Raw genomic sequence first — 11,988 nt, 5'->3', positions numbered from 1 at the left:
ACTGCAAACTCCGCTTGCTGGGTTCAAGAGATTCTCCTCCCTCAGCCTCCTGAGTAGCTGGGTTTACAGGCATGTGCCACCATGCCCAGGCAATTTATTTTTAGTAGAGATTGGGTTTCATCATGTTGGCCCAGCTGGTCTCAAACTCCTGACCTCAAATGATCCTCCCCCGTTGGCCTCCCAAAGTGCTGGGATTACGGTGTGAGCCACTGTACTCCTCGCCAAGCCTTAGTTTTCTTAGCCTTACAGTGTGACTACTAACAGTGCCTATAGCTCTCTCCCCACTCACCACCCCCCCTTAAAAACAAACCAAAAAAAAAAAAAATCACTTTGACTTGTATTTTCTCTGGGCCATTTTTTCACTAAAAATTCACTAACAAAGGTGGTGCTTTCAGATATGGGTACAGCTGGTTAGATGAAGAAAGAAAATCATGCGAAGAAATTTATTCCTTCACAACAGCCTTATGGTCCAGGCAGTTCAAATCTTAACGCAGAATTGTTGAAAACTGCTTCTTATCCCAAACCTTCAGTCAGTCACTTTTAGTTTGAAATCTTAAAAAATAAATACAAACATGAATTAACTACATGTCTTCCCTTGGTGCTGAGCTTTTACTCTTATAAATGGAATTACTCTCCTGCAATTCCTGTGATACTTGTGTGATAGGAAGTTCAAAGTTGTTTCCCTGTATTCTCTAAAACTCATGTTTTATAGTTACATGTAACACTTAAGCCATAGTGGTTAAATTTCATTTATGTGATTGATGACAATGCTAAATGTATGTTTTGTTTTAGAGATCTAAGGAATGGTAAACCTCCTCCCCTGTATTTTTTCTTAGAAATTCAAGAGCTTCTGTTTTGGAGGATAGTGTATATCCCTAGTGTCCTTTTCACTGTGTTAAGTAACAGTAATATCTACATCACTGGCCTGAGACGTTAAGGATGATTGGAATATAGGGTATCAAGATGAATTCTGTTCTATCCGTAAAGCTTTTTGATGAATTTTGTTCTATCTGTAATGCCCTAAAATGAGCTTAGCTTTCTGATAAGTGAACACATGTTGGGTACTATTGTTTTTGGGGTTTACCCTGGGAGCTTGACAGACCAACTCTTAGGTTTCTTTTTCCTTTGCTAATGGTTGCGTGTAATAGGTTGTTTATATGTAACTTCTAGTTGCATGCAGTAGGTGATAGAATGTATTGACTCTGAATATCAGAAGCATCTTGGCCAGGTACGGGGGCCGACACCTGTAATTCGAGCACTTTGGGAGGCTGGGGCAGGCAGATCACTTGAGGTCAGAAGTTCCAAGACCAGCATGACCAACACGGTGAAACTTCATTCCTACTAAAAATACAGAAAAAATTAGCCAGGCATGGTGGCAGGTACCTGTAATCCCAGGTATTCAGGAGGCTGAGGCAGGAGAATCACTTGAACCTGGGAAGCAGAGGTTATAGTGAGCCAAGATTGGGCCACTGCACCCCAGCCTGGGCAACAAAGTTAGACTCAGTCTCAAAAAATACATATATTTAGCCAGGTGTGGTGGTACAACCCTGTAGTCCCAGCTGCCACTCAGGAGGCTGAGGTGGGAGGATCACGAGCCCAGGAGGTTGAAGCTACAGTGAGCTATGATTACACCACTGCACTCCAGCCTGGGCAACAGAAGAAGACCCTTTCAGAAAAAAAAGAAAAGAAAAAATTTCTCTCTCTCTTTTTTTTTAAGATGGTTTCACCATGTTGGTCAGGCTGGTGTTGAACTCTCGACCTCAGTTGATCCTCCTGCCTTGGCCTCCAAAGTGTTTGGATTACAGGCGTGAGCCAACACGCCCGGCCTGCAATTAATTTCTCATGGCCAGCATGAGAGGTTCTCCCTGTCACAACTGTAGTACAAATGGCCATTTGCCCACAAAAATTTATTTTTAGTTAGGCCATTAATTTCCTTTAACTATTTGTCAGAAGAATATGGCTTATCCTTTTTTAATCAACCATTCAGTTGGCTCTACTGTGACAGGTAATAGTTACTGTCAACCTTTTAGGGCTTCCTAACTGCCCTCTTCTGTGCTATTTTCAACCATCTATGAAATGTAGATGTATCACCGCAGGGCCTATCCCACTTAGATTTGGGCCATCTTTCAAGTTAACTGACCTTTTCCATTCCATACATGAATGACACTAATAGGATGTGTTCTCATATGTAGGCTCAGGGAAGAATTTATGGAAAAATTAAAGAAGAAAACTTCGTTAGTCCTAAAGAAGAGGTGAAACTTGAAGCCCACATCAGAGTGCCATCCTTTGCTGCTGGCAGAGTTATTGGAAAAGGAGGCAAAACGGCAAGTACTTCAGCAAAACCTGTGCAGTGGTATGAAAGGGAAAGCGTTGAAAGGTACTTAGGAGTTCCAAGTCCCCGAATTTTGGCTAATTTATAAAAAGCAGGACCATCTTGACCAAGGTTTGGAGAAGATTGCGTTTTGTTTTCTGAGTGTCGGTGTCGGCTACTAGTGAAAAGTAATGCATCTCTTTCAGATCACTTCATGTGAGAGGATTGTCCCATATTTGTAAAGGGCATTTAACATTGTCTTGATAAAACTTCAGCTTTTTATTGAATAGACACTTAACAGGAATTTTAAAAATTTTATGTACAGCTTGTTACATCTGTAATGGAAAAAAAGCAAACTGTTTCTAGTCTTTAATACACAGAACTTGTAAGTGGGTTTCAAAGCTATTTATAATTTTGAAGTGATTAAGTACATACACTTTGGAATCAGACTCAGGATTTGAATCTGGTTTTGCCATTCACTTGTATAACTTGACAAATCAATTTCTTTGGATGAGCTTTAATCATCTTGACGTGGGGATAATTCTGATAACCTCATGGAATTACTACTGGATTAAATGAAATTTGTAAAGCCATAATAGCTCAGTGTAAGTGCTCAGGAAGTAAGTTTTTAAAAATGCGACAATGTGATTTATATTTATCTCTTTCAGGTGAATGAACTTCAGAATTTGTCAAGTGCAGAAGTTGTTGTCCCTCGTGACCAGACACCTGATGAGAATGACCAAGTGGTTGTCAAAATAACTGGTCACTTCTATGCTTGCCAGGCAAGTGGGCTCTGAAATGATAAGCTTTTGTATCTTTCTCAAATGGAAGCAATTCCCACACAGGTGCTCCTACCTGATACAATTAAGGTTGTTTGATGCTTAAGACTTTTATTCTCCCTTTTAGCAGGTGATTTTAGAGACTACTAGCAAACTGACTAGTTTGTGTCTCTAATCATTAAATGGATTTCTATTTGAAACTGTCGAAATCAAGGAGTACAATAGTAGCTTTTGATAAAGCAGAATTTCAAACCTCTGTCCTTTTCCAGGTTGCCCAGAGAAAAATTCAGGAAATTCTGACTCAGGTAAAGCAGCACCAACAACAGAAGGCTCTGCCAAGTGGACCACCTCAATCAAGACGGAAGTAAAGGCTCAGGAAACAGCCCACCACAGAGGCAGATGCCAAACCAAAGACAGATTGCTTAACCAACAGATGGGCGCTGACCCCCTATCCAGAATCACATGCACAAGTTTTTACCTAGCCAGTTGTTTCTGAGGACCAGGCAACTTTTGAACTCCTGTCTCTGTGAGAATGTATACTTTATGCTCTCTGAAATATATGACACCCAGCTTTAAAACAAACAAAAAAGGGGTGGGGGAGGGAGGGAAAGAGAAGAACTCTGCACTTCCCTTTGTTTGTAGTCTCAACGGTATAACAAATATTCTAATTCTTAATATTCCCCCATAATGCCAGAAATTGGCTTAATGATGCTTTCACTAAATTCATCAAATAGATTGCTCCTAAATCCAATTGTTAAAATTGGATCAGAATAATTATCACAGGAACTTAAATGTTAAGCCATTAGCGTAGAAAACTGTTCTGTGTCTTATTTTTACCTAACACTAACATGAGTAGCCTAAGGGAAGTGCCAAATGGTGTTGGCAGGGGTATTAAACGTGCATTTTTACTCAACTACCTCAGGTATTCAGTAATACAATGAAAAGCAAAATTCTTCCTTTTTTTTGAAAATTTTTATATACTTTATAACGATAGAGGTCCAACCATATTTTAAAAAATAAATTTATCAGCAATCAGCTAACAAGCAAATTAAGAATTTTACTTCTGGCTGATGACAGTAAAGCTGGAAAATTAATTTCAGGGTTTTCTGAGGCTTTTGACACAGTTATTGTTAAAAAATCAAATGTTCAAAGATATGGAGCAGTGCCTAATATCTGATCTGGAGAGCAGCACTACCATTTATTCTTTCATTTATAGTTGAGAAAGTTTTTGATGGTACTAACAGAACAAAGTGGTGGCAGGAGGTTTTGGAACGGCTGGTTTAAATGGCTTCAGGAGACTTCAGTTTTTTGTTTAGCTACATGATTGAATGCATAATAAATGCTTTGTGCTTTTGACTATCAATACCTAGAGAAAGTGCATCAATGAAGAGATGCAGGACTTTAAACTGATTGGCAAAGAGCAAGCTTTAGCTTGTCTTACAGGATGCTTAGTTTGCCAGTACACTTCAGACCAATGGGACAATGATAGATGGTGTGACAGTGTTTAAAGGCAACAAAAGGCTACATCTCCATGTGGCCAGCACTGTCATGAGCCTCACTAAGCTATTTTGAAGATTTTTAAGCAATGATAAATTCAAAAAAAAAAAAATTAGACTCCACCTAAAGCAGTACATAAAGTATAGCTGGATTTCTGTATACTCTGCAATCAGTTCTTTGAAAGAAAAAAAAGTCAAAGGGTAGAGAATACAAGAAAAGTTTTGGGGATATAATTTAAATGACTGTGAAAACATGACCTTTGATAGAGAACTCATTTGCTAACTCCTTAACTTGACAGCAAAGCTCAGTATGTACAATTGTGTTGGGTGTGGGTGGTCTCCAAGGCCACACTGCTCTGAATTGATTTTGTGTTTCGTTTCTAAGATGATCACAGTCATGTTACACCGACCTGAAGGGCATATATATATATATCCCTTTAAAAAAATCACTCTGCCTCATTCTTATTTCAAGTTGAATTTCTATACAGACAAGTTTTTCTGAAGATCAGCATATCAATTAGACATTGTGAAAATGATTTAAAATGTTTTCCTTAATGTTCCCAGAAAACAAGTTTCTTTTGTAGTTTTAACCCAAAAAGTGCCCTTTTGTCACTGGATTCACCTAGCATTCATAATCTTTTTTTCATACAATGAATTAAAATTGCTAAAATCATGGACTGGCTTTCTGGTTGGATTTCAGGTAAAATGTGTTTAATGCCAGAACTTTTCTCAGTATTTGATTTTTTTCCCTCAATATTTGATTTTTTTCAAATATACACATAGGTGCTGCATTTATATCTGCTGGTTTAAATTCTGTCATATTTCACTTCTAGCCTTTTAGTATGGCAAATCATATTTTACTTTTAAGCATTTGTAATTTGGAGTATCTGGTACTAGCTAAGAAATAATTATATAATTGAGTTTTGTACTCACCATATATGGATCATTCCTCATGTATAATGTGCCCCAAATGCAGCTTCACCTTCCAGATACCTTGATGCAGAATAAAGTTTTTCATCATTTAGATGCAGCCTGTTGTATAGTGTTTTGTTTTTGGTTTTCAATTGAATGTAAATGTTCTGAGTTTTTCAGACTCTAGCCATAGTACCTAATGTGAACCTTGATAATACTCTTGAATATGACTAGAGCCTTCAGAGTTTTTCCTAACAACACTTTGTTTGCTTTCTTTGTTTGCTTCTGTTGGTGACAGAGTCTCGCTCTCTTGCCCAGGCTGCAGTGCAATGGTGCCATCTTGGCTTACTGCAACCTCTGCCTCCCAGGTTCAAGCAATTCCCTGCCTCAGCCTGCGGAGTAGCTGGGATTACAGGTGCTCACCACCACGCCCATTTAATTTTTGTATTTTTATTAGAGATGGGGTTTCACCATCTTGGTCAGGATGCTTTTGAACTCCTGACCTCAGATTTTTATTAATTGAGTTTAAATGTAAATCTTTTTTCTTTTTTTCTTTTTCTTTTTTTTTTTTTTTTTTTTGAGATGGAGTCTCACTCTGTTACCCAGCCTGGAGTGCAGTGGTGCAATCTCAGCTCAGTGCAACCTCCGCCTCCCAGGTTCAAATGATTCTCCTGCCTCGGCCTCCCAAAGTGCTGAGACCACTGCGCCTGGCCGCTTTCTTCTGTTACTGGAGTATTCTGGAAGGGTTCAGAAGTCCTCCTAGAAGAAAATTATCACCTCAAAGAAAAAGTATGATAGGACCAGTGGGCTGGTGGTATGTTTTATGTTATTTTTAAAAATTTTTGCCATTCCATGAAACAGGGTTAAGATTTACATTTAAGTGGAAGGCACGGTGGCTCATGCCTATAATCCTAACACTTTGGGAGGCTGAGGCAGGCAGATCACAAGGTCAGGCATTGAGACCAGCCTGACCAACATGGTGAAACCCCATCTCTACTGAAAATACAGAAAAATTAGCTAGGCATGGTGGCACATGCCTGTAGTTCCAGCTAGTCAGGAGGATGAGGCTGGAGAATTGCTTGAATCCAGGCGGCGGAGGTTGCAGTGAGCCAGGATTGCACCACTGTACTCCAGCCTGGGTGACAGAGTGAGACTCCGTCTCAAAAAGTTACATTTAAGCTATGTTAAATATCTGAGCAGAGAATTCAAGCACAAGAGCCAGTGCTAACTCGAAATTCTGGTGATATTTCCAGAATAAAGGCAGTACGTTAGAAGTTTGGGTAGAGTGTACTGATACTTGGTTGCAGTTATTAGTTTACTTACCTACAGTTTCTGCATGTCAGCATGAGTTCTCAAGAGGTACACAAGACTTGTTCTAAGAGCAGCCTAACCAAGGAGATGGGCTTTAGGAGCTATATTTTCCAAGAAGTGACTCAATCCAAATCTGAAATGACTAAAACAGTGCATAAAATATTTTATTCACATTTGAACTCCACTGGAGTCACAGATGAAGTATCATCATCTTCTAGTCCAAGAATGAAATCTTCAGGTATTGTCTCAGGTGCTATCTGAGCTAACTGGTCATCATAAGAACGTAGAGTCCATAATTTCTCTAATTCATAGATTTCTCTGGTTTCCGGAAGCATCAAATGAATCACCATGCTGCCTATCAGGGACAGATAAGAGTTAAAATGAAGGAATAGTTCATTTGCTTTTATTTTTACCTCACACACACTGACTAGCATAACTCTAGGAACAAAGCAATGGTTCTCAAAGTGTGCTTCCCAGATTAGCATCACCTGGGAACTGAAAAGGCAAACTGGACCACATCCTGGCAAAAATATTACAGAAGTGATACTATGCCTTTCTCAGTGTACCTGGAGAACGTACATGTCAATATGTAACATTACTGGTGATACTAACTTTATCGAAGAGACTAAAGGTGATCTGTCAGGTTTCTCTTCCTGTGACAATTCTCCATGGGTAACACACACCTGCACATCTTTTGTCCAAAAAACACTGCCTTTTGTTCTGACTATCCAAGGATGTTTGCAAAATGAATTTTTTTTTTTTTTTTTTTTTTTTTTTTTATATTTGTTTTTTTTTTTTTTTTTTTTTTTAAAGAGACGGGGTTTCACCATATTTGTCAGGCTGGTCTCGAATTCCTAACCTCAGGTGATCTGCACGCCTCGGCCTCCCAGAATGCTGGGATTACAAGCGTGAGCCACTTCGCCTGGCCCCGTAAAGTGAATATTCTTAAAAGAAAGATATTGTCTCACTCCAGGGCAAAGGGCAGCTTTGCTTAGAGCAGCATTTCTCAACTGGGTAATATTAGTAATGTCTAGGGTCATTTTTGATTGTCACAATTGGAAAGGAGGAAAAGGATACTGCTAAACATCCTACAATGCACAACAGACACCCCTCCCTCACATGCAAAATTACCTGGTCCAAAACATTAATAGGAACAAAAGTTGAGAAACCATTAGAGCAAAACTAGGCCTGTTTCTTGCCTGTTACAAAAAGGTGTAGGCATCCTCCTCTGAGTTCCTCTTTTACAACTGTGTGTGCTGTTGTCATCTGGCCCCTGTGCTGCCCTATGGAATCCAGAGCTCAGGAAACCAGTGCAAAATGGATGCTGGCTACTGTTGTGAGTCATAAACTGTCCTTTGTCTCTAACACTGTAATACTCTTATCTTTTACTAGTATCCATGAAACTGGCAGGACAACTTATTAACTTACAAGTAGAATAAAATCTCAGATTTCTAAGTTGTTGACATATAGTTATATACTCCTTTGTACTGATAGTATCTTGTTGAAGGGACTTTGAAACTATGTATACATTAATACCCAAAGTTGTTACATCTTTTCAAAACTCTACTCTGCTCTTGTCCTTTCTTGTGCCTCAAAGAACCTCACTCTCATCTATTTGTGCAATCCAGCCCCCAAACCTTCCTCTACACCACTAAGGAATCTCTCCCACCTCTGCTATGTTATCCTGTTGTCTACCACCTTCCTGATCTGTATGGCTCGTCAGAAATACACCATATAGAATATATCTTCCTTCCTCCAAGAGTGCATTATCTAGAGTACTTTGGTGTCATTAGGTGAAAATTCTACATGTGAATAAGACCACCTGGATTATAACTAAAAAATCTTAATCACACTGCAAAAATTTTACCTGGAAATACACTCATCAATTTGATCTCAATCTTTCTGCAACTGAAAACAACTCAAGATTAGTGTAGTACCAAGTTACCTGTAAAATATGCCAGAACAACTTACCAAAATCCACGCACAGCCAGTCATCAGTGTCCTTCCCTTCGATCTTAACATGAGGCTCACTTTCACATTTCAGATGTTTGTACTGCAAAAAGGTTGTTTATTAAAGGGAGAGAAGATTGGGGGAAAAGCCTGTTCTTGTTGAAGGTCTGCTGGTAGCTTGATTTGTTGTTGTTGGGGTTTTATTATTATTTTTATCTTACTCATTTCTCATTGCTATACTTTGCCCTGTGATCAGTAACTTAGGGAAACCATTTCTTCCTCTAAATCTTACTCGCCTCCTACACCTCTCTCCTGAATCCTCTTGCCCCTACCCTTCTGATGGGGTCACCCCATTCATTCACCAAGGTGCCTCCGAGGCTGGAAAGGCTAAGCTCAGTCAGCATTTGGTACTCACCTACATCATCACTTGTGTTCATCCCAGCTTCCCTTCATCTTTAGGGATTGCAGATACTACCTTATGTTTATAAAAGCCAGGTTGCCTCAGTGCCACTGGTTTCACCTTAGCTACCTTTATAGCATGTTAATGGGACCTCATCATCCTATAAATGGTCTCAGTTCTTTTGTTTAAATGGGTATACTAATATCAAACAAGACAGCCACTGTTACAAGAGACAAAGGACATTGCATATACATCAATCACTCCAAAATCAAAGCAAGCAATAATTAGGGCAGGAAAAAGACAAAATCAATGAAACTAGGATTTGGTTCTTAGATGGACTAAGAAAAAAGACAACTAAAATCTGAAATAGATGACAATACTGATTTTAACAGAAACAGGATTAAAAGAGTACTGTGAACAACTGTACACCAACAAACTGGGTAACCTAATGAAACGACAAAATTTCTAGAAACACAACCTACTGATTAAACCATGAAGAAATACAAAGTTTGAAATGACCATAACTAGTATGGGGACTGGATCACTAGTCAAAAATCTCCCAACAAAAGTCCTAGACCAGATGGCTTCTCTGGTGAGTTTCACCAAATATTTAAACAAGAATGCAATCCTCAAATTCCTCCCCCGAAGGAGCCCTTCCTAACTCATTCCATAAGACCAATACCCCTGATGAACTTTTGATGTAAAAATCCTCAATCAAATAATAGCAAACCAAATTCAGCACCATTGTAAAAGGATTACAGACCATAACCAAGTGAGCTTTATCCCTGAAGTGCAAGGTAGTTCAAGATAAGAAAACTGATCAATGCAACAACACATTAACAGAATGAAGAAAAAATCTGGATGACAATCTGAACTGATGCAGAAATGGCATTTAACAAAATTCCACACACTTTGACAATAAAAACACTCAACAAAGTAGGCATAAAAGGATACTACCTCAACATAATAAAGGCCATGTAAGAAAAGCACACAGCTAATATATTCAGTGGTGAAAGACTGAAAGCTTTCCTTTAAGATTAGGAACAAGACGATGCCTACTTTTGCTACTTCTATTCAACAAAGTATTGGAAGTTCTAGTCAGAGCAATTAGACAAGAAAAAAGGTAACCAAATTGGAAAGGAAGGAGGAAAATTATAAATTATTTCTGAAAACAATACAATTTTACATGTAGAACACCCCAAAGATTCCACAAAAAAGCCCAAGCAGGACTACTAAACAAATTCACACAAAAATCCACTGTATTTCTATACACTAACAATAAGCAACCTGAAAAAGTTTTTAAAATTCCATTTACAATAAGAATAATCTTAACCACAGGAGCAAAGGAGTTTTACACTGAAGACTACAAAACACTGCCGAAAGAACTTAAAGATGCCAGTAGATGGAAAGATATTTCATATTCATGAATGGGAAGACAATATTGTAAAGATTCCAACACTACCCAATGCCGTCTACGAATTCAATCTATATCAAGTGGGCATGGTGACAGGCACCTGTAACCCCAGCTACTTGGGAGGCTGAGGCAGAAGAATCGCTTGAATCTGGGAGACAGAGGTTGCAGTGAACCAAGACTGTGCTACTGTACTCCAGCCTGGGCAACAGAGTGAGACTCCATCTCAAAAAAAAAAAAAATTATATGGACTCTTAAGGAACCCCAAATAGCCAAAACAATCTTGTAAAAGAACAAAGTTGAAGTCTCATATTTCCTGATTTCAAAACTTGGAACAAAGTTACAGTAAACAAAACAGTGTAACTGGCAAAAAGACAAGACATGCAGACTGATGAGAGAGAATACAGAGCCCAGAAATAAACTCTTGTGCATATGGCCAAATGATTTTCAACAAGGGAGCCAAGACAATGTAATGCACAAAGGACAGTCCTTCCAACAAATGGTGCTGAGGAAACATGTCCACATGGAAAATCTTACTGTCTACAAAAATGAACTCAAAATGGGTTAAATACCTAAAACAGGAGACCTAAAACTATAAAACTCTTAGAAGAAAATGAGGAAAACACGATACTGGTCTGGGAATTATTTACTGGATGTCTTTACCAAAGACACAGGCAACAGAAGAAAAATTAAATTGGGCTTCACCAAAATTAAATACTTTTGTGCATCCAAGGATACTCTCAAAAGAGTAAAAAGGCAACCTGCAGAATGGTAGAAAACACCTGCGAATCATATATTTGATAAGGGATTAATATCCAGAATATATAGAGGAGGGCTCCTACAACTCAACAACAAAACAACCACCTGATAAAATGGGCAAAGAGCCTGGCCAATATAGTGAGACCCTATCTCTACAAAGAAAAAATATTAGCTGGGTGTGGTTGAGTAACTCCTACTATTCTACTTTCTGTCTCTATGAATTTGACTACTACTCCTGTAGTCCTAGCAATTTGAGAGGCTAAGGTGAGAGTATCACTTGAGCCCAGCAGTTCCAGGCTGCAGTGAGCTATGACCACACCACTGCACTGAAGCCTGAGCAACAAAGTGAGACACTGTCTCTTTAAAACAAAACAAACAAAAGGAAAGGACATTTCTCCAAAGAATATCTACGAATGGCCAATAACCAAAGAAAATATCCTAAACATCACTAATCCTAGGGAAACACAAAACCCACAATGAGATATCGCTTCACACCCATTAGAATGGCTATTACCAAAATCAGAAAGTAACAAGGCTGGTGAGGATGTGGAGAGACTGGAAACTGTGCACTGCTAGAGGAAATGTAAAGCCACTGTGAAAGAGTACAGGAGTGCCTCCAAAAATTAAAAACATTCAGCTTTGTGCTAGGCTGGTGATTA

At 38.8% G+C, this 11,988-nt stretch overlaps 2 protein-coding genes across 2 annotated transcripts in view; one reads left to right on the top strand and one right to left on the bottom strand.

Annotated features, from left to right (window-relative positions):
* IGF2BP3 (insulin like growth factor 2 mRNA binding protein 3) overlaps positions 1 to 5,609 on the top strand; it is a 159,762-nt gene extending 154,153 nt beyond the window's left edge. The window contains exons 13-15 of the mRNA XM_017526986.2: positions 2,193 to 2,324; positions 2,980 to 3,093; positions 3,360 to 5,609. Of these exons, the coding sequence (XP_017382475.1) occupies positions 2,193 to 2,324; positions 2,980 to 3,093; positions 3,360 to 3,458 (345 nt within the window). The 3' untranslated portion in view covers positions 3,459 to 5,609. The remainder of the gene's footprint in view (positions 1 to 2,192; positions 2,325 to 2,979; positions 3,094 to 3,359) is intronic.
* A 1,334-nt stretch (positions 5,610 to 6,943) lies between these two features.
* Positions 6,944 to 11,988, bottom strand: part of MALSU1 (mitochondrial assembly of ribosomal large subunit 1) — a 10,505-nt gene continuing 5,460 nt past the window's right edge. The window contains exons 3-4 of the mRNA XM_017526987.2: positions 8,781 to 8,862; positions 6,944 to 7,164 (exon numbers count right to left, since the gene is read on the bottom strand). Coding sequence (XP_017382476.1) covers positions 6,974 to 7,164; positions 8,781 to 8,862 — 273 coding nt within the window. The 3' untranslated portion in view covers positions 6,944 to 6,973. The remainder of the gene's footprint in view (positions 7,165 to 8,780; positions 8,863 to 11,988) is intronic.

This window comes from Cebus imitator, unplaced genomic scaffold (assembly GCF_001604975.1).
Source record: "Cebus imitator isolate Cc_AM_T3 unplaced genomic scaffold, Cebus_imitator-1.0 Scaffold45, whole genome shotgun sequence".
Classification (NCBI taxonomy): Eukaryota; Metazoa; Chordata; class Mammalia; order Primates; family Cebidae; genus Cebus; species Cebus imitator.
This window is presented reverse-complemented; position numbering and strand designations above follow the sequence as displayed.